Consider the following 23,053-nt stretch of genomic DNA (forward strand, 5'->3'; position numbering starts at 1 on the left):
CCAGAGATGCTGCCTGACCCGCTGAGTTACTCCAGCTTTTTGTAAATCTATCTTCGGTGTAAACCAGCATCTGCAGTTCCTTCCTTCACTTGCATTTCATTTCTACTGGCTCAACGTCGTGTCGAAGCTCGAGACCAAAGGACCCATTAACCTCAATTGAGAGAACTCTTTGGGCTGTTTACTCGATGAGGCACGACGTCTACAAAATGGCCAGAACTGTTCTGACCTTGACTCGAGCCAGGTTCTCTCAAGATCACACTGATCATTCTCTGGGCAAAATGCCAGGGTGGGGAAATCGCATGTCCCACACACTAAATTAACTCTGAGCTCACAACTTGGCTTGGTGGCAAAACGTGAAATTAAATAGAACCACCAAGCTACACAGTATGCCCCGAAATATCACCTGTCCACTCCCCCCGTAGATGCTGCCTGACCCGCTGAGTTCCCCCAGCAGTGTGTTTGTGTTCTGCTAGAATCCTTGTTGGGTGCTGCAGTTAAAGCTTATGTGGTCTCCTAAGGCTTCAGGGAGGTTTTAGTTAAAGAGTTTAAATAAATGCCACCTGAATCATGAGAGCGCCTGGTGATTAAATGCTGAAACAACATTGTGCTTCCGTGCGTAGACTTTGTTCTAGCTTTGTGTGGGAAGGCAGTGGAGGCCAGTTCGTTGGATGCTTTCAAGAGAGAGCTGGATAGAGCTCTTAAGGATAGCGGAGTGAGGGGGTATGGGGAGAAGGCAGGAACGGGGTACTGATTGAGAATGATCAGCCATCATCGCATTGAATGGCGGTGCTGGCTCGAAGGGCTGAATGGCCTACTCCTGCACCTATTGTCTATTGTCTATTGATATCTGAAGAAGGGTCTCGACCCGAAACATCACCCATTCACTTCTCTCCAGAGATGCTGCCTGTCACACGCTGAGTTACTCCAGCTTTTTGTGTCTGTCTTCTTGTTCTATGGATGGACACCCTTTCCAAATTGCCATACGGTAAAGATGGATGCCTTCCCCAATTTGTCCACAACAAAGATGGCCGTATGCCCACACTAAAGATGGACACCTGACCCAATCTGCCCACAGCAAAAGTGGCACCCACCCACAGTCAAGATGGGTCTCGACCTGAAACGTCACCCTTTCCTTCTCGCCAGATATGCTGGCTGTCCCGCTGAGTTACTCCAGCTTTTTGTGTCTATCTCCTTGTTCTAGCTTTGCATGCTCTGACAGTCCAGAGCAAAGTAACCTCCCGTTAACTATTTGAACCTCACACGGCTCAACAGATCTCAGGGTGCCCTCTCACCGTCTTGCACTAAACGTGACTCCCATATCTGAGGAAGGATGTGCTGGCTCTGGAGAGGGTCCAGAGGAGGTTTACAAGGACGATCCCGGGAACAAGTGGGTTAACACATGACGAGCGTTTTACGGCTCTGGGCCTGTACTCACTGGAGTTTAGAAGGATGAGGGGGGGGGGACCTCATTGAAAAGTACAGAACAGTGAAAGGCTTGGATAGAGTGGATGTGGAGAGGATATTTCCACTAGTGGGAGAGTCTAGGATCAGAGGTCATCGCCTCAGAATTAAAGGACGTTCCTTTAGGAAGGAGAAGGAAAGGATTTTTTTTAGTCAGAGGGTGGTGAATCTGTAGAATTCTTTGCCATAGAAGACTGTGGAGGCCAAGTCAACGGATATTTTTAAAGCAGAGATTGATAGATTCTTGATTATTACGGGTGTCATGGGGTTATGGGGAGAAGGCAGGAGAATGGGGTGAGGAGGGAGAGATAGATCAGCCGTGATTGAACGGCGGAGCAGACTTGATGGGCTGAATGGCCTAATTCTGCTCCTATCACTTATGACCTTATCATGCATCTGTGAAATGGAAACGGCTCGATTGTAATCATGCATTGTCCTTCCGCTGACTGGATAGCGCGCAACAAAAGCTTTTCACCGCACCTCAACAAACTAAACTGAGAATAATCTATTGAGATCTTTGGAGTGTCTCCCCATAGTCCCCTAGCTGGTAAAGACCTCTAGAATATTGCAGCAGCATTACTCTGCAGATCTGAGGCTGAATGAGAAAGCTACTAGAAGAAATAGTTAGGATTTGGGAGTGTTCGAAGTGTTCGGTGAGTGCTGATTCAAGACGTCCATGACAGATCTTTTAAAAATACCTAAAGCCCCCAAATTGCAGAAAATCAATTGAAATGTTTCACAATACTTTAGCCTACAATGGCAGAAAGCTTTTAGTTGGTCTATTTAGGCTATATTAAAACCATTTCTAAAGGCCTCAAATCCATTAAGTAATTTACAGTGGTGGAAAGAATGGGAAGAAAAATAATCTTTTCACATATCCTTGGAGGCTTTTAGCACAGATTTATCTTCCATTCTAGTGGGCAGAATTAAAATCCTCATTTGCAGCATTAAAATCATTCTATTTGAGTCACAGAGTGATACTGCGTGGAAACAGGCCCTGCGGCCCACACCGGCCAAGATGTCCCAGCTACACTAGTCCCATCTGCCCGCTTTTGGTCCATATCCCTCCAAACCCGTCCTATCCATGTACCTGTATAACTGTTTCTTAAATGTTGGGATAGTCCCTGCCTCAACTACCTCCTCTGGCAGCCTGTTCCGTACACCCATCACCCTTTGTGTGAAAAAGTTGCCCCTCAGATTCCTATTAAATCTTTTCCCCTTCAGCCGAAACCCATTCTCAGGTCCTCAATTCCCCTACACTGAGCAAGAGACTCCACCCAAACTATTCCTCTCATGATTTTATACACCTCTGTAAGATCACCCCTCATCCTCCTGCACTCCATGGAATAGAGTCCCAGCCTGCTCAACCTCTCTCAATAGCTCACACCCTCTAGTCTAGTATTCTCAATGGGTTTCGAATATGTGGTGTAGCAGACTAATTATTCCTTCACAAGTGCACAAAATACGTGGGCTATTTCGCCAATTTTAATGGAGAATTTAGACTGAGCTCCTCGCCAACCCAAGTGCCTGTGATTTACCCGCTTGCCAAAATGAACCAGTGAATTCAGCTGCAGCGGCGGCTAGTACCGTCCCAGGACGTATGTAAAATTTACAAGCCAGCCTACGTAGGCCAACTAGAAGCAACACTGCCCACCACCCTGTCTCATTCACATTTAGTTTCCGTTTACTTACCAAGCTAAACACTCACCTGAACACGGGCGATAGTGTACAGGATCAATGTTGGAAAAAGAGATACTATGATTAGTTAGGATGGGGAAGGGAGAAGGGTTAAGGCAATGTGATATCATCACTAGTTACTAATTCCGTTCAAATGAACGCCGTAAACACACAGGGAGCAAACAAAAAGCAAAAACTGGGTGGCAAATCTAGGGAGTTTAAAAAAATAAATTTTAAAGGCCTCGATAAGGGCTGGGGCGATGAGATCAAGGAGTATGAACAAGAGAATGAGGAAGGCAGTGGGAGATAAGAGGGCATAATGAAGAACTGCTGTCCAAAGAATTATTCGATTGCCTTTATCGACGGGTCAACATCTTATTTAAAAATAAGTTGCCAACATTGTGCAAAATTAATCAAGTCAAGTCAAGTCAATTTTATTTGTATAGCACATTTAAAAACAACCCACGTTGACCAAAGTGCTGTACATCTGATTAGGTACTAAGGAAAAAATGAAACTTTTGGTGCTACACCTCAAACGTTTCCTCACAAGGCAGATTTAGAAGAGAGGAAAACAAAACAAAATGGCTGCCCTAGCTTGGCGTTTGATTGTCAAAATCTGAGGCTGCCGGCGTTGTGTAAAATATTCTGCCTGGTCGCTTTGCTCAACTGGTCAAACTCTCCGAGCAGTTGCAAAAGCCACGAATGCCCCAAAGCCACATGATCACCCCTGCGCTTTGAAGGCCAATGCACGGCTGTGCCTGTCTTAGGTTGTTCCTTTCTGGAGGAATCTTACCCGTCACTGGCTAACCAGCCTTCTTCACTGGCCACAAGGAAGAACGTCGATCCACTTCAGATGTTAACGACCACTGCGCATGGCGGCCAGAGTCTTCTTTTATATGTACCAATATAAAATAGTCGTCGATGTGTAAAATTTGTCACAGGCTTGCCAAAGTAGGAGTTGATTCATTCGGGTGACCATTGGCTTTTGAGAGCATTCAGAGCTTTTCAGAGGAATGCAAGGAGACGATTGCCAGGACACTCTGATAAACAACATTTTCACAAGCCTTTGCAGCCTCCAACCTCAACACTTTACCCATTTTAATGACAAACCAGGAAAATGAAGTACATCTACAACTTCTTTAGAATGCAGTTCTTCATAATATGCCCTCAAAATGGATACTAATCTGTGTTTTCATCATTAGATCTAATGAAAATAGGAAATGTTTAAAAAAAGTTCTTAACCATCTGCAGATCAGACCGGATGGGAAAAATATTGACTTTCAATTTAGCAATCGCTAGCAGTATCTACTTGTTCACATACATAAATTATGATAAGTAATAGTGAACTTTGTCAGCGCCATTACTGTACAAAGTAAACACATTGGAGGGAGGAGTAAATTAGTAATAAGTTGAAATATACTGGGAAAAAATGTAGCGAGTGCCATTTGCAAAGCGTCCTGAAACGAAAGCAGAACAAGGGGTCCTTCTACTGACCTGACGTAGGTCGCCTGATCCCGAAAGTTTGCACATAGAGGATTCCCTTCCAACCAAAGTTCCTCCAGCTTGAAGCCTTTTATCCTGTCCAGATCTCTTTCGGATTTGAGCTAAACAGAGATTCACGTGGCATTGTTCTTACAGAGTACTGCAATGCTGTCCATAAAACTAAAGCCACTATCCATGCTCCGAGGCTCACCCCTCGGGCTTCTATTTAAACCTGCAGCTTGAGTGGTCAATACTTGACTTGATAAGTTAAAGCCAAGAAAAAGCAATTAAAAAAAAAAGTTTATCACCACTATTTCACATTTCATGGCAAGAGCAACAGATCCCTGTAGACATTGAGTACACATCTTTGCGTACCTTATTGGGCGGCACAGTGGCGCAGCGGTAGAGCTGCTGCCTCACAGCGCCAGAGAATCCAGTTCGATCCCGACTACGGGCGCTGCCTGTACGGAGTTTGTACGTTCTCCCTGTGACCTGCGTGGGTTTTCTCCGAGATCTCTGGTTTCCTCCCACACCCCAAAGACGTATAGGTTTGTAGGTTAATTGGCTTGGTATGAATGTAGAATTGTCCCTAGTGCGTGTAGGGTAGTGTAGGTGTGCGGGGATCGCTGGTCGGTGCGGACTCGGAGGGCCGAAGGGCCTGTTTCCGCTCTGTATCTCTAAACTAAACTAATCCTTCATCATAAATTTGGGACATCTGTATATATTTTACTATTAGTTTCTGACATTCAGTGAATGCAAACCATTAAAATAACTCCAAATAAAAGTCAATGGTTAAAACCATGATAGTTTTAGAGTTCAGCCTGTTTTGAAGATGAAACGTAAAAAATATTAAGAGAAAGAACAGGTGTTACTTCCAGCTTGTTCATCACATTGCAAAGCTACTTATTAAACAGTACATTTGGGGGGTTTTTGGAATGGTTGTGAGCGTTTTCAACGAAATATATGTATGTGTGAACTTTTCTGCAGGTAAGAATCAGTGCTGTATGTTAATTGTTCCCTTGGCTGTTGATAAGATGTTTACACATGCCAGAATTTCTCAGCTCCTGGCATAAGGAACTTTTCACCAAATTAAAGTGCATTGTACATAAATGAAACCCACCGTGAGACAGTAGCCTGGAATTAAGATTTATTCCTTCGTCCCCACAATGGATCTCTCTCTCTCTCGCTCTCTCTCTCATGCCAAATGATGGTTGATGGTTAGCCTGGACAGTGATGAGGTGTTTTTCAATGCGGCATCGCTAATCTCTAATCGATCCAGGTGAGGCAGAGGTTCACCTGCACCTCCTCCAACCTCATCTTTTGTATCCGCTGTTCCAGGTGTCAACTTCTCTACGTCGGCGAGACTAAGCGCAGGCTCGGCGATCGTTTCGCTCGACACCTCCGCTCAGTCCGTCTCAACTAAGCGGATCTCCCCGGTTGCTCAGCACTTCAACCCCCCCCTCCCATTCCCAATCTGATCTTTCTGTCCTGGGCCTCCTCCATTGTCAGAGTGAGGCCCAGCGCAAATTGGAGGAACAGCACCTCATATTTCGCTTGGGCAGCTTACACCCCAGCGGTATGAACATTGACTTCTCCAACTTCAGGTAGTCCCTGCTTCCCCTCTCTCTCTCTCTCTCTCTCTCTCTCTCTCTCTCTCCATCTCCTCCCCCTTCCCCGTTCTCCCACTAGTCTTCCTGTCTCCGACTTCATCCTATCTTTGTCCTGCCCCCTCCCCTGACATCAGTCTGAAGAAGGGTCCCGACCCAAAACGTCACCCGTTCCTTCTCTCTCTCGAGATGCTGCCCAACCCGCTGAGTTACTCCAGCATTTTATGTCTGCCCTGTCTAATCTATCCACTGTTAGCTAACCTCGTAGCCACAACCTTGTACAAGCTATTTAATTAAGATCATCACAAGCAGACAATCCCATTCTCACCCATCAGCCTTTAGACTTTAGAGATACGGTACAGTACAATGCAGAAACAAGCCCCACTGTGCCGGCCAGCAATCACCCATAATATTGGCGCTAACCTACACACTAGGGACAATTTACAATTATACCGAAGCCAATCAATCTACAAACCTGTACGTCTTTGGAGTGTGGGAGGAAACCAGAGCACCCGGAGAATACCCACGCGGTCACGGGGAGAACGCACAAACTCCGCATTTTTTTTAGATTTAGAGATACAGCGCGGAAACAGGCCCTTCGGCCCACCGGGTCCGCGCTGCCCAGCGATCCCCGCACATTAACACTATCCTACACACACTAGGGACAATTAAAAAAAATTTTTTTAAACATTTGCCCAGCCAATTAACCTACATGCCTGTACGTCTTTGGAGTGTGGGAGGAAACCGAAGATCTCGGAGAAGACCCACGCAGGTCACGGGGAGAACGTACAAACTCCGTACAGACGGTGCCCCTAGTCAGGATGGAACCCGAGTCTCCGGCACTGCATTCGCTGTAAGGCAGCAGCTCTACCGCTGCGCCCCAGACAGCATAGACAGGATCGAACTGAGACTTGCTTATTGGCAAACATTAGTCATAGAGTCATACAGTGTGGAAACAGGCCCTTCGGCAAAACTTGACCATGCCGACCAACATGTCCCATCAACACAATTCCCACCTGCCCGCTTTTGGCCTGTATCCCTGTAAACTTACCCTAGCCATCTACCGGTATAAATGTTTCTTAAACGTTGCGATAGTCCCTGCCTCAACTACCTCCTCCGGCAGCTCGTTCCATATACCCCACCACCCTTTGTGTAAAAAGGTTACCCCTCGGGTTCCCATTAAATCTTCCCCCTTCCCCCCCTCACCGCACACCACAAGTATCAAGCACTTTAACCATCCTTCTTCCATCCTATTTCCATTCTTTAATATTCACAACAACAAAAAAAGATAAGTTAATGTTCCTTACAAAGTGGCTGGGTGAAAAATAGGAAACAAAAAATAAAGAAAGATGAAAGGCAACAATTATTTAACTGGAAATGTTGATTTAGGCAGAGGACAATTGCAACCGGCTCGGTAGGTTTATGTAATGACATTCCTGGCCATTAGCGCACACGTACCTCGTTTCGGGAAAGATTCAAAATTTTCAAACCAGATGCTTTAGTAATCAAGTCTGCCAGGTCGTCTAATCTGTACAGCTTGTTGTTGCCCAGGTTGAGAGAGAGCAGCTAGAAAATAATACACAAATTATAAGGGCGTTTGGTCTGCAGGAGCATCTGAGACCACAAGATACACACACAGATCGACACAAAATGCCGGAGCAACTCAGCGGGTCAGGCAGCATCTCTGGAGGGAGGGAATGGGTGACGTTACGGGTCGAGACCCTTCTTCAGACCAGTCTCGACCCAAAATGTCATCCATTCCTTCCAAAGATAATAGAGTAGAGCAAGATAGACCACTCGACCCTAAAAAATGTAGTACGTCACGGCGCCATTTTAGTAGGCAGAAACCTGCAGAAACATTTAAAAAGAAAAATAACAAAAATCTGTGATAAATGAGATATATTCTGCATTTTAATGGTATCATCACACATACTGTTCCCCCACAACACCGATTACACTGCGAGAGGCAGAGCGAACGGTGGGGTCTGCCTACTAAAATGACGGACGTTACGCTCCTTTGCGTACTACACTTCAGTATAGGCGACTTCGACGGAGTGGTTCATCTTGTTCCTCTAGTATCTTTGATTCCTTTATCCAGAGATGCTGCCTGTCCCGCTGAGTTACTCCAGCATTTTGTGTCTATCTCTGCTTTAAACCAGCATCTGCAGTTCCTTCGTACACAAGTTATACACAGCCATCTTAATGGGAGAGGTGGCGGTCCTCCACATCGTATGCAAAAGATGCTCTACCTGTTGATCAATTGTTAAAATGGTCTTGATCAAATGTAACAAATACTACTAAAGATAGACATAAAATGCTGGAGTAAATGCAGGTGCATTTGCAGGAGACTGGTTTGCAAGGTATAAGGAGAAGGCTAAGGGGGTTTCTCTTGAGAAGAACTCAACAGGTTCTTGGACTCCACAGCTGCTGCTTGACCCACCGAGCTCTAACAAAACAGAGTGCCGGAGTAACGCAGTGGACCAGGCAGCATCTGTGGTGGGAATGGACTGATGACGTTTCAGGTTGGGACCCTTCTTCAGACAGTTCTGGAGAGAGAACGAACAGATTACGTTTTGGGTAGGAAAGCACTGCAGATGCCGGTTTACACCGAAGATAGACACCAAATGCTGGAGTAACTCAACGGGGCAGGCAGCATCTCCGGAGAGAAGGAAGGGGTGACGTTTCCCCATTCCTTCTCTCCAGAGATGCTGCCTGTCCCGCTGAGTTACTCCAGCATTTGGTGTCTATCTTCGGTGTAAACCAGAATCTGCAGTTCCTTCCTACACATGATAAATACCACTGTTAAGCTTAAAAGATTTAGAAGTACTGTGTTCAGTTTTGGCCACCATGTTGTAGGAAAGATGTTGTCAAGCTGGAAAAGGCGCAAAGAAAATTTACGAGGATGTCGCCAGGACTCGAGGGACTGAGCTATAGGGAGAAGTTGAGAAAGTTGAGAAGTTGAGAGGTGTATAAGATCGTGAGAGGAATACATAGGGTAAATCCACAGAGTCAACAGATGTCAAAAAAACTAAGGAGCTTGTGGACTTTAAAAGGGCTCAACATCCGAGGACATACACGCCACTGGAGATAAATGGGTCTACTGTGGATAGGGTGAGCAGTTTTAAATACCTGGGAGTCCACATCACAGAGGATCTGACATGGGCAACGCACATTGCCGCACTGGTGGGTAAGGCAAAGCAGCGCCTTTACAGACAGCTGAGGAAATTCAGAGTGTCTCTGAGGATCCTTCAATGCTTCTACTCTGGGGCTGTAGAGAGCATCCTGTCCGGCAACATTACAATCTGGTTTGGGAACAGCTCTGCCCAGGACAGAAAGGCTCTGCGGAGAGTAGTGCGTTCGGCAGAACGCACCATGGGAACTACACTCGCCCCCCTGCAGGACCTATACATCAGGAGGTGCAGATCCAGAGCCAGCAACATTATGGGGGACCCCTACCACCCCAGCAACGGACTGTTCCAGATGCTACGGTCAGGCAAACGCCTCCGCTGTCACGCTGTGAAAACAGAGAGGATGAGACGGAGTTTCTTCCCACAGGCCATCAGGACTGTTAACTTTTATAACTCCAGGGACTAAATTTTGTCTTCTCTGTATTAACTTTTATTTATATGCTGTAACTGTAATTCTTTTTTTTTGCACAATCCGCAGGCATTGCCACTTTCATTTCACTGCACATCGTGTATGTGTATGTGAGAAATAAACTTGACTTGACTTGACTTTATTTCTGGAGCACGGGAGAATGAGGGGTGATCTTATAGAGGTGTATAAAGCGATGAGAGGTTTCGATCGGGTAAATGCACAATATTTTGCCCAGAGTAGGGGAATCGAGAACCAGATGGTGAGGGGGGAAAGATTTAATAAGAAACTGAGGGGCAACTTTACACAGAGGGTGGTGGGTGTGTGGAACGAGCTGCCGGAGGAGGTAGCTGAGGCAGGTACTATCGCAACGTTTAAGAAACATTTGGACAGGTACATGGATAGGACAGGTTAAGAGGGAGATGGACTAAATGCAGGCAGGTGGGACTAGTGCAGATGGGACATGTTGGCCGGCGTGGGCAAGTTGGGCTGAAGGGCCCGTTTCCTCGCTGTATCACTCTATCAGTTGAAAATGGCTGCGTAGACCTTCCCCATCAGAGAGGTTCCTTGGAAAGTGTACATTGCTTACCTCGGGAATGTTTTCTTCTATTATTTTGACAACCGAGCTCATGGAATTCCTTCTGTTTAACACCACTTCAATATTCTGGGAGACAAGGTCTGCACAAAACAAAAGCATTGATTATTCCAATGTACAGTCAACTTTAAATAGAGCTGCTGCTTCTCTTTAATGGGAGTGGGAAGTGTGCAGTCGATTCCAGGAACAAGTTAGACACAAATAGCTGGAGTAACTCAGCGGGACACAGGCAGCATCTCTGGAGAGAAGGAATGGGTGACTTTTCGGGTTGAGACCCTTGTTCAGATTTCTCGACCCATTCCTTCTCTCCAGAGATGCTGCCCGTCCCGCTGGGTTACTCCAGCTTTTTGTGTCTATCTTCGGTTTAAACCAGCATCTGCAGTTCCTTCCTACACATTTACAAGTTAGATCTCCTGGTCTCGACTGTAAATGCTGTGGCTGCAAGACTGCACCAGAGACGGGGAATCCTATGGCGAGTGACTCACCCCGCCTCCCAAAAAGCCTTTCCACCATCGGCAAGGGACAAATCACAAGCGCAAGGGCAGTTTCAATAAGACAAAAGGTATAGAAGCGTGAAAACACACACCTCCAAATTCAGGGACAGTTTCTTCCTAGCTGTTATCAGGCAATTGAACCGCACTACCACAACTAGAGAGGTCCAGAACTACCATTAGGTCATAAGTGATGGGAGCAGAATTAGGCCATTCGGCCCATCAAGTCTACTCTGCCATTCAGTCATGGCTGATCTATCTCTCCCTCCTAACCCAATTCTCCTGCCTTCTCCCCATGACCGCCAGCACCCGTGCCTATCAACCTCATTGGAGATCCTCAGACTATCTTTGATCGGACTTTACTGGCTTTATCTTGCACCAAACGTTATTCCCTTTATCATGTATCTGTACAATGAATGGCTCAATTGTAATCATGTATTGTCTTTCCGCTGACTGGATAGCAGGCAACAAAAGCTTTTCACTGTACGGTACACGTGACAATAAACAACTAAGTCCCAAGAAACCTCGCGCTCATGATATCCCCCCTGACGATGGTAGGAAAGCTTTTGAACAGAGAAGAGTCACTTGCTACTGGATACCTGGTCTCTGCCCTATTCTTTTAGACACAGTATTTACGTGGTCAAAGTTGATGGAATCTCAAAAATCGTTGAGGAATCACCCCTGTCCAAGAAGCAATGTTTTAGTTTAATTGCGTAAACATTGCAGAAACAAGTCCTTCGGCCCACCGAGTCTGCGCCGACCAGCGATCCCCACACACTAACCTATTATCTATTGAGAGGACTAGAACATTAAAGCAGGAATGTCGTGCATAGGCTTTATCAGGTGCTGGCGAGGCCACATTTGGAATATTGTGAGCAGCTTTGGGCCCTTTATAGACAATAGACAATAGGTGCAGGAGGAGGCCATTCGGCCCTTCGAGCCAGCACCGCCATTCAATGTGATCATGGCTGATCATTCTCAATCAGTACCCTGTTCCTGCCTTCTCCCCATACCCCCTGACTCCGCTATCCTTAAGAGCTCTATCTAGCTCTCTCTTGAATGCATTCAGAGAATTGGCCTCCACTGCCTTCTGAGGCAGAGAATTCCACAGATATACAACTCTTTGACTGAAAAAGTTTTTCCTCATCTCCGTTCTAAATGGCCTACCCCTTATTCTTAAACTGTGGCCCCTGGTTCTGGACTTCCTGAAGACGGAAGTGCTGGCTTTGGAGAGTGTCCAAAGGAAGCTTACAAAGATGATCCCAGGGATGATTGGGAGCGATTGACTGGGCCTGCACTCATTGGAGTTTAGACGGTTGAGGGAAGATCTCAGTGAAACCTACTGGGTAATGAAAGGCCTTGATAGAGTGGATGTGGAGAGGCTGCTTCTACTCGTGGGAGAGTCTAGGACCAGAGGGCGCAGTCCCAGAATAAAGACACATACCTTTAGAAAGGAGATGAGGAGGAATTTCTTCAACCAGAGGGCGGCGAATCTCTGAAATTCACTGCCACAGACGGCTGTGGAGGCCAAATCAATGCGTATTTTTAAAGCAAAGATTTTTAGTTTCTTGATTCTTCACCCATTCCTTCTCTCCAGAGATGCTGCCTGTCCCGCTGAGTTACTCCAGCATTTTGTGTCTACTTTTGATTTAAACCAGCATCTGATGTTCTTTCCTACACACATTTAGTTTCTTGATTCGTAAGGGTGTTGAAGGTAGGACAATGGGGCTGAGAGTTTAGTTTCTTGTCACATACAAGAGGTACAGTGAAAAACATTTTGGGGAAAAATAGATCAGCCATGATTGAATGTAGACTCGATGGGCTGACTGTTTTAATTCTATCCTATTGTCTCAACCTGGAAGACGTTTAATAAGAATATAGCGTCTAAAATTAATATGGGACTGGACAACAAACGTCTAGGAACTATTTGATTGCTTGCCTGGCCCAAACACTGACCAGTACCTTGATTGGAACTAGAAGTGGGTGCAGGGGGTCAGGTTTAGACCACTGGTGTGTGTCTAGGTTCACATATCAAATGTTCCTGGAACTGTAATCAGGGGAAAACCACGGAATAATGAAACTTGGCACAAAGATGAAGGGTAGATAAGTGGGCAGCACGGTGGCACAGCGGTAGAGTTGCTGCCTTACAGCGAATGCAGCACCGGGAACTCATTGCTGCCTTACAGCACCAGAGATCTGGGTTCGATCCTGACTACGGGTGCTGTCTGTATGGAGTTTGTACGTTCTCCCCGTGACCTGCGTGGGTTTTCTCCGAGATCTTCGGTTTCCTCCCACACTCCAAAGACATACAGGTATGTAGGTTAATTGGCTGGGCAAATGTAAAAAATAAAAGATAAAATTTAAAAAAATTGTCCCTATAGTGTTAGTGTGCGGGGATCGCTGGTCGGCGCGGACCTGGTGGGCCGAAGGGCCTGTTTCCGCGCTTTATCTCTAAATCTAAAATGTAAATTTAAAATTGTAAGTGGCCCCCAACATGTGTGGGATAGGGTTAGTGTGCGGGGATTGCTGGTTGGCGCAGACTCGGTGGACCGAAGGGCCTGTTCGGGGCCTTCCATCGCCCGGCGCGGCTCGGCCGCTGGACTTAACAGTGCCCGGTGCGGCTCGGCCGCGGGGCCTTCCATCGCCGGGCTCGGCCACGGGACGTTTCAGCACCCGGTGCGGCTCGGCCGCGGGGCCTTCAATCGCCCGGCTCGGCCGCGGGACGTTTCAGCGCCCGGTGCGGCTCGGCCGCGGGGACTTCCATCCCCTTGTGGGGACTGTGCGGGCCGGTCGGGGACGAGATGTCTGTCCGTGGGCGTGGGGAAGAGAGTGGAAGTTTTGTTGCCTCCATCACAGTGAAGGGGTGTTTGGAGTCACTGTGATGGACGTTTGTGTTGGGGTCATGTGTCTTGTGTTCTTTTTTTTTTGTGTGACTGCTATGTAATTTTGTTCGGTACCTTGGTACCGAATGACAAATAAAGCTCTGTATTCCTGTTTCTGCGCTGTATCGCGAAAGTAAGTCCTAGAATATGAAAAATTAAATTGTAAATCCATACCTGGGTCACTGCGTACGCTATTTAAGTCGAGCGCCTGCTGTGATCCGTCGTAACGTTTACTCATGCATTGCTGGAAAACAAGTTTTATTTCCAAAATTATTTCAATCTTGGAATGGATTCTTACGACAGAGACAATTCAGCCCATCAAATCTACACACGCAGGCTTTAAAGCAACCCCTTCTGTTCCAGTACCTCATTCCTTTTACCACAACCAAGTTTGTAAGTTATAGAATCGGAATTAGGCCATTCGGCCCCATCAAGCCTACTCCGTCATTCAATCATGGCTGCTCTCAGATCAGAATAGAGCTCAGAGGACCATCGGAACACAGCTACCAGCCTTGGAGGGCATCTACAATACACGATGCCTCAGAAAAGCCACCAGCATCCACAAAGACTCTTCACACCCCTGCAACAGTCTGTTCGAACTTCTACCATCGGGCAGACGATACAAGGCCTTCTATGCCCGCACCTCCAGACTCAGGAACAGCTTCATCCCCAGGGCCATAGCTGCTATGAACCGGTCCTGCTGAGCCGGATGGTCACATCGCACAGCGAACTGGCAGACATACTTGCACTTTATACTGTTTTAAATCTGTTTCTAATTTGGTTTCACTGGGTTGTATGAATTTATACTGATTAACTAATTCATTTATTGCATCGTATGGGAGGCGCATTCCCAATTTCGTTGTACCCTGTACAATGACAATAAAGATATATTGTATTGTATTGTATCAGTCTCCCTCTCACCCCCATTCTCCTGTCTTCTCCCCATCACCCCTGACACCCTCATCATCCCTCCTGTCCTTTAACACCAACCCTCCCTCCCCAAGCAACCTGACGTTGGGAAGCCCACACTATCACAAGGGGTGCATGCACACTCCACATGGACATCACCCACAATGGTAAACCACAGCGCCACAATGTTAGCGCCACCTCAATCACCACTGTCCTCGCAACTGTTTATAACAAGTTTTACTTAAATTGGTCGAATATCTTTTAAGTTACAGACATTTTAAACTTTAAAACTCTCATTTCTAAACACATTTTTTCCAAGTGCTGACGTCTGACGTCACCACGCACGGCCTCTCCTCACTCGCACAAACAGGATGGATGACGTTAGCAGAGCCACCCGCTTATCGAAACGTATACGATTATTAAGGGGTTGGACACGTTAGAGGCAGGAAACATGTTCCCAATGTTGGGGGAATCCAGAACCAGGGGCCACAGTTTAAGAATAAGTGGTAGGCCATTTAGAACTGAGACGAGGAAAAACTTTTTCAGTCAGAGAGTTGTGAATCTGTGGAATTCTCTGCCTCAGAAGATCTGATCTCTGCAAAGCCATCAAGGATGCCAAGAGACAATACCGGGACAAACTTGAGTCCCAGTATAATTACTTCGGACACCCAGAGAAGGCGGCACAGTTTGAATAAGATAACTGGCTGCAAAGCAAAGCCAGGCAACATCACTGGTGATCATGCATTTGAGTATCGAAGTTGGGAGGTCATGTTGCAGTTGTACAAGACGTTGGTGAGACCGCATTTAGAATATTGTGTTCAGTTCTGGGTACCATGTTACGGGAAAGATGTTGTCAAGCTTGAAAGGGTTCAAAGAAGATTTACGAGGATGTTGCCAGGATTAGAGAGTGTGAGCTACAGGGAGAGGTTGAGCAGGCTGGGTCTCGGTACCTTGGAACGCAGGAGGATGAGAGGTGATCTTATGGAGGTGTATAAAATCATGAGAGGAATAGATCGGGTAGACGCATGGAGTCTCTTGCCCAGAGTAGGGGAATCGAGGACCAGAGGTTCAAGGTGAAAGGGAAAAGATTTAATAGGAATCTGAGGGGTAACTTTTTCACACAAAGGGTGGCGGGTGTATGGAAGGAGCTGCCTGAGGAGGTAGTTGAGGTGCTACAATTGCAACGTGTAAGAAACATTTGGACCGGTACATGGATAGGACAGGTTTGGAGGGATATGGGTCAAACGCAGGCAGGTGGGACTAGTGTAGCTGGGACATGATGGCCGGTGTGGACAAGCTGGGCTGTTTCCACACTGTATCACTCTATGACTCTACCCGATGAGCTGAGTGCTTTCTATGCTCGCTTTGAGCAGAGGGCCAACAGGACGGTGACACCTGGCCCTCCAGACACCTGTGTGCCTCTCCCCAGGGTGACTGTAGCAGAGGTTAGATCGGCCCTCCTGAGGGTGAACCCACGAAAGGCACAAAAGCACACAGTAAGTGAAGGCAGTAATGGCTACGCTGAACATTCCTCAGCAGTCTCTGCGTTCCCCTTACCTTTATGTGCACTATTTCTTCGGCCTTGAGCTCATTGGAGACAGAAGATGGCGGCGCCGATGGGTTTATTGTGATCACAACCTGTAAGGGCGAACATTTCATGTTAAATTCATGTTATGGTTTTAGAGAAAGGATGATTTGTATTTAAATAGCATCTTTCATAGATATTCACATGCACCGTGGTTTTTAATAGACAATAGGTGCAGGAGGAGGCCATTCAGCCCTTCGAGCCAGCACCGCCATTCAATGTGATCATTCTCAATCAGTACCCCGTTCCTGCCTTCTCCCCATACCCCCTGACTCCGCTATCCTTAAGAGCTCTATCTAGCTCTCTCTTGAATGCATTCAGAGAATTGGCCTCCACTGCCTTCTGAGGCAGAGAATTCCACAGATTTACAACTCTCTGAGTGAAAATGTTTTTCCTCATCTCCATTCTAAATGGCCTACCCCTTATTCTTAAACTGTGGCCCCTGGTTCTGGACTCCCCCAACGTGTCCAACCACTTAATAATCTTATACGTTTCCTGCCTCTAACGTGTCCAACCCCTTAATAATCTTATACGTTTCAATAAGATCTCCTCTCATCCTTCTAAATTCCAGTGTATACAAGCCTAGTCGCTCCAGTCTTTCAACATATGATAGTCCCGCCATTCCGGGAATTAACCTAGTAAACCTACGCAGCACGCCCTCAATAGCAAGATTAAAAAATATATATTTATATTTTTATTAAGAAATATGACACATGAAAATGAAAAACAATGTCAGTTCAATGATGAGAATCACAGTCAAAGGATAGAAACAAAAATGGCAATACTACAATCAAAGTACTGTGTATCTCAATAGATTGAAATTATAAAAAAACTAGTCATGAAACTGTGTTTCAAAGATATAATAAAACAAAACACAGCAAAACAAAAGACAAAAAAAAGGGGGAGAAGGGGTGGGGGATCCGTTAGTCAGGAGACAGAGATTGCAGAGAGTGGAAAAACGTTAAAAAAGATTGCCACTTATTATAAAATTTATCAGAGTTGCCACTCACTGAATATCTAATCTTCTCTAACTTTAGAAGGGACATGATATCGCTGAGCCACTGAGAGCTGGAGGGAGCTTTAGTAGGCTTCCAGTGAAGAAGGATGATAGGAGATCTTATTGAAACGTATAAGATTATTAAGGGGTTGGGCGCGTTAGAGGCAGGAAACATGTTCCCAATGTTGGGGGAGTCCAGAACCAGGGGCCACAGTTTAAGAATAAGGGGTAGGCCATTTAGAACGGAGATGAGGAAAAACCCTTTCAGTCAGAGAGTTGTAAATCTGTGGAATTCTCTGCCTCAGAAGGCAGTGGAGGCCAATTCTCTGAATGCATTCAAGAGAGAGCAAGATAGAGCTCTTAAGGATAGCGGAGTCAGAGGGTATGGGGAGAAGGCAGGAACGGGGTACTGATTGAGAATGATCAACCATGATTACATTGAATGGCGGTGCTGGCTCGAAGGGCCGAATGGCCTCCTCCTGCACCTATTGTCTATTAAGAAGAAGATGCCGTCTTGCCAGTAGGAAAGTGAAAGCAAGAATGTCCAATTGCATGGAGGTGTGACGGTTATGGTCTTCTGGAAGCCCAAATGTGGCAACATGGGGAGCGATGTTTATAGTTATCGAAAGTATTTGTGACATAGTATTGAAATAGTTCTGCCAAAGGCAAAATAATAATGGACAAGAATAGAACATATGGGTTAAATTGCAGGATGAAGCGTGACATCTGTCACAGCTGTCGGTGATATTGGGATAAATTTGTGACAGTCGAGCTTTGGAAAAATGAATTCTAAAGAGTACCTTAAACTGTATGAGAGTGAAACGAGCACAAGTCGAGCTTGTGTGAATTTTATTAAGAGCAGCGTCCCACCATTATCCTCCAGGTTCAACCCCATTTCACGCTCCCAGGCAGTCTTGACTTTGGTGGCTGGTAAACCGTCATAAGACAAGAGTTTGTGCACCGTGGTTTTTTAACCTGATTTACAGCCACTGTTATGCACATGGCAAGATGGCATTTAGTTAAAGACTAAATAGGGCCGACTATTTATCCAGGTAATGGAAATAATCAGATCTTCACTGATCAGAAGATCATTGATCTTCAAAACGGAGCTTTAGGTTAGGTTTAGAGGGATATGGGCCTAACGCGGGAAGGTGGGACAGGTAGATCGGGCATCTTGGTTGGCATCGGGCAAGTTGGGCTGAAGGGCCTGTTTCTGCGCCATGTGACACTATAACAATCGTTTGCGTTCACCTGTCAAAGCAAATCGGCCTCCAACGAGGAGATGTGTTAGAAGGAACTGCTGGCTTAAACTAAAGATTGACACAAAAAGCTGGAGTAACTCAGCGGGTCAGGCAACATCTCTGGAGAAAAGGAACAGGTGACGTTTCGGGTCAAGACGCTTCTCCAGGCTGGAGTCCAAAGACTTGGCAGTCTGAAGAAGGGTCTCGCCCCAAAACGTCACCCATTCCTTCTCTCCAGAGATGCTGCCTGTCCCTCTGAGTTACTCCAGCTTTTTGTGTCCATCTTCGGTTTAAACCAGCATCTGCAGTTCCTTCCTACACATGACTCGGTTACTGACACTCAATAGCAGTGGGCTCTGGTGACCACCTGAGGAATGTGAAACTGTGGCCAGTAAAGTGAAAATCCCATGCAGAAGTTGGTTCAGTACCGAATCAAGGGTTTTTACGGGAGGGCTCACCGCAAGTAATTTTGATGGTTTACCCTGTCATTTCTATCCAATGCTTAAATCATAGATAAAAACACAAGACCACCTTATCGCGAAAAACAGATAAAGCCAGTTACCCGGTATAAATCTTTGTCAACGATCCTTCTGGATATCTGCTTCAGAGCGTTTGCAGTTGTTGAATCTTCCACATAGAACAATGCCTTATTACCATCATAATGGAACTGTCAAAAAATACAACCATGAATTATTGTCCAGTAATGGCTGATTTCAAACTCTCAATCCATTCCGTGCAGAGTGGCATGGGGGCGCAGCGGTAGAGTAGCTGCCTTACAGCGCCAGAGACCCAGGATCGATCCCGACAACTGGTGCTGTCTGTACGCCGTTTTTTTAATATAGATTTTTAGATTTAGAGATACAGCGCAGAAACAGGCCCTTCGGCCCACCGGGTCCGTGCCGCCCAGCGATCCCCGCACACTGATACTATCCTACACCCACTAGGGACAATTTTTTTAAACATATGCCCAGCCAATTAACCTACAAACCTTTGGAGTGTGGGAGGAAACCGAAGATCTCGGAGAAAACCCACGCAGGTCACGGGGAGAACGTACAAACTCCGTACAGACAGCGCCCGTGGTCGGGATCGAACCCAGGTCTCCGGCGCTGCATTCGCTGTAAGGCAGCAACTCTACCGCTGCGACAACATGCTATCAGCCATTTACTTGTCCTTTAACTTGAAGGCACTAATATTTACTGGGATACAACAGCAACTGATAAATTGTATACTCATGTACAGAATTATAATTCAATTTGTATAGTGTCAGAATTTCCAGTCAGCTGCACAAGGAAGCACTGACATGGTCAAAAGCAGTTTATTCACAAAATGCTGGAGTAACTCAGCAGGTCAGGCAGCATCTCAGGAGAGAAGGAATGGGTGACGTTTCGGGTCGAGACCCTTCTTCTTCAGAGGAAGAAGGGTCTCGACCTGAAACGTCACCCATTCCTTCTCTCCTGAGATGCTGCCTGACCTGCTGAGTTACTCCAGCATTTTGTGAATAAATACCTTCGATTTGTACCAGCATCTGCAGTTATTTTCTTACACTGGTCAAAGGCAGTTGTGCATTTTCCATCCTCACCAGTGCTTTAATTATATCTAAGCAAAAGCAGTAAAATCTAATTCTAAAGCCATAATTTTCTCGACAAACTGGTTTCTCTGAAGAATGAGATGCCTTCGTTCTTACCTGGACAGGATTAAAGGGAACAGAACACATAGACTGCAAGTTTGATAAAAGCCAGGTCTTGTCGTATTTCTTTCCATAGGGAATCTGATGAGAGAGCAAAGACAGTTATAGTCGAAGACAGAGAGTAGATTGGGTAATTGCACAGTCTTTTACCCAGAGTAGGGGAAATTTAATAGGAACCTGAAGGGCAACATTTTTTTAAAATACAAAGGGTAGTGAGTGTATGGAACGAGCTGCAGGAGGTAGTTGAGGCAGGTACCATCACAAAGTTTAAGAGATATTTAGACAGGTATATGGATAGAATGGGTTTAGAGGGATATGTGTCAAATGCAGGCAGATGGGACAAGTGTAGATGGGGCATGTTGGTTGGCGCGGGCAAGTTGGGCTAAAGAGCATGTTTCCATGCTGTATGTTCGTGTGTGTGCATGTCATCAGGTCACAAGTGATAGGAATAGAATGGGGCCATTCGGCCCATCATGTCTGCTGCAGCATTCAATCATGGCTGATCTATCTCACCCTAACCCCATTCTCCTGCCTTCTCCCCGTGTATGTATGTTTGTGTGCGTGTGTATGTATGTTTGTGTGCGTGTATGTACGTTTGTGTGCACGTGTATGTATGTTTATGTGCGTGTGTATGCACGTGTGCGTGTATACATGTTTGTGTGCATATGTATGTATGTTTGTGTGCGTGTGTATGTATGCATGCGGTGTATGTATGTGTGCGTATGTATGTTTGTGTGCGTGTGTGTGTATGATTGTGTGCGTGTGCATGTTTGTGTGCGTATGTATGTTTGTGTGCGTGTGCATGTATGTATGTGTGCGTATGTATGTTTGTGTGTGTGTGTGTATGCGTGCATGTGTATTTGCGTGCGTATGAATGTGTGCGTGTGTGTATCTCCATTCCTTGTCATTGTTGTTTGGTGTTATAAATATATCCTAAATCAGTCCTTTTTTTTTTCAAACTGGCTCCAAAAAAAGTGGATTTTTATTACAAAAGTAAAATTGATTCATTAAATTAGGCAGCCGGGCCCTTGTAAAGAGCATAAGCAATCTTTCAGGCAATGATCTGCTCTACACCAAGGACAAGGAATGACCCATGTACTGGCAATTTTTTTTGTCTACAGGAAAGACCTGCCCCAAATGATGCAAAAATAAAATAGATAATACAAAAGTCTCAACTTTACTTAAAATGAGTGGAGGCTTGTAGCAAGTGGTGTACCGCTGGGATTTTTGCCGCAAGACTTTACTCATAATAGAAAATTGGTACGGAACTGCAGATGTTGATTAACACCAAAAATAAACACAAAATGCTGGAGTAACTCAGCGGGACAGGCAGCATCTCTGGAGAGAAGGAATGGGTGACGTTTCTGGTCTCGACCCTTCTTCAGGTCTCGACCCAAAACCTCACCCATTCCTTCTATCATCGCTCTTAGTGATACCAATTTTTAACTGCAAATGTCAGAAACATCCAAACTGCGACTGTGGGATTGACGGCAGTCTGAGGAAGGGTCTTGACCCGAAACGTCACCCGTTCCTTCTCTCCTGAGATGCTGCCTGTCACGCTGAGTTACTCCAGCATTTTGTGTCTACCTTCGATTTGAACCAGCAACTGCAGTTATTTTCCTGCATATCTTGGCTAATGATGTATGATTATGATATCAGTGGAAGGTCCGGAAGAAAAGAGCAGTCAGAATTAAATCCTTTGGCGTACATATTGTTCATCTCTATTCCATATCTCTAAACTTAAACTAAACTTAAAAAAGCAACAAACAAAATAAAGCTAAGCTCAAATTTCTGCCTTTGCAAAGGCTGACCCGCACACAAGTGTTGCTTTACATGTACAACAGAACATCAAAGCCAATTCGCAGAGTCAAGACGTACAGTGATTTTAAACCAATTCCTCCTAGTGTTGTTATTTGCGCTCCTCTCTGAATTTGGCTTCACTGTAACGTGAATATTCGAGGGGCCACCTTCACTATCGTGCCAGTTGCCTGGGCGGCGAGACGGTCTGGATCCATAGGGCGAACTGCGGATCAACAAGAAAGGGGAAGAACAGTCACAACACGTCGCCAGCAGCGGTTATAGAGTCATACAGTCATACGGTGTGGAAAACGGGCCCTTCGGTCCAACTTTCCCACACCGGCCAACATATCTCAACTACACTTGGCCCACCTGCCTGCGTTTGGCCCACATCCCTCCAAACCTGTCCTATCCACGTACCTGTCAGACGTTGGAATAGTCCCTGCCTCAACTACCTCCACACCCCCGCCACCTGTCCATGTTTTATAGTGGGCCGTAGGATTTGGGCTCAAATGCCTATTTTATGTCTGTCTAAAGAAGACGTACAATAGGCATTTATGTCTGTCTGTCTGTCTTCAGTCTGAAGAAGGGTCTTGACCTGAAATCTCACCCGTTCCTTCTCTCCAGAGATGCTGCCTGTCCCGCTGAGTTACTCCAGCTTTTTGTGTCTATCTTCGGTTTAAACCAGCATCTGCAGTTCCTTCCCAACACTCCATCAACAACCCTGGCCAACACTCCTCCACCATTTAATGAACTTAAAATTGACTATCCATTTCTCTCACTGATTTTTTTGGCAATATCTATATACTAAAACTCTCGTTTGTTTGTTTGTTTGTTTGTTTGTTCCTGAACTACAGCCAAAATGGTACACGGTAGCGCGACGATTTTAGGCCCACCTTACTCACCGTCGTCCCTTTGGTGCTAATGGAAGAAGTTTCATTGAAATCGGTTATATTTTTTAAGTTATTCACATTTTAAAGTTTAAATCTATCTCCTAGGGAGGGAGAGGGGAGGATAAGGGGGGTTGAGGGGGATGGAGTGGGGGGGG

The 23,053-nt window shown here is 45.8% G+C and overlaps 1 protein-coding gene across 1 annotated transcript in view; it reads right to left on the minus strand.

Moving 5' to 3' along the window:
• Nucleotides 1-23,053, minus strand: part of nxf1b (nuclear RNA export factor 1b) — a 98,073-nt gene that overhangs the window by 38,806 nt on the left and 36,214 nt on the right. The window contains exons 3-10 of the mRNA XM_078427823.1: nt 22,087-22,231; nt 20,206-20,289; nt 19,084-19,188; nt 16,256-16,336; nt 13,964-14,033; nt 10,411-10,499; nt 7,686-7,793; nt 4,633-4,742 (exon numbers count right to left, since the gene is read on the minus strand). Of these exons, the coding sequence (XP_078283949.1) occupies nt 4,633-4,742; nt 7,686-7,793; nt 10,411-10,499; nt 13,964-14,033; nt 16,256-16,336; nt 19,084-19,188; nt 20,206-20,289; nt 22,087-22,231 (792 nt within the window). The remainder of the gene's footprint in view (nt 1-4,632; nt 4,743-7,685; nt 7,794-10,410; nt 10,500-13,963; nt 14,034-16,255; nt 16,337-19,083; nt 19,189-20,205; nt 20,290-22,086; nt 22,232-23,053) is intronic.

This window comes from Rhinoraja longicauda, chromosome 34, assembly GCF_053455715.1.
Source record: "Rhinoraja longicauda isolate Sanriku21f chromosome 34, sRhiLon1.1, whole genome shotgun sequence".
Taxonomy (NCBI): domain Eukaryota; kingdom Metazoa; phylum Chordata; class Chondrichthyes; order Rajiformes; family Arhynchobatidae; genus Rhinoraja; species Rhinoraja longicauda.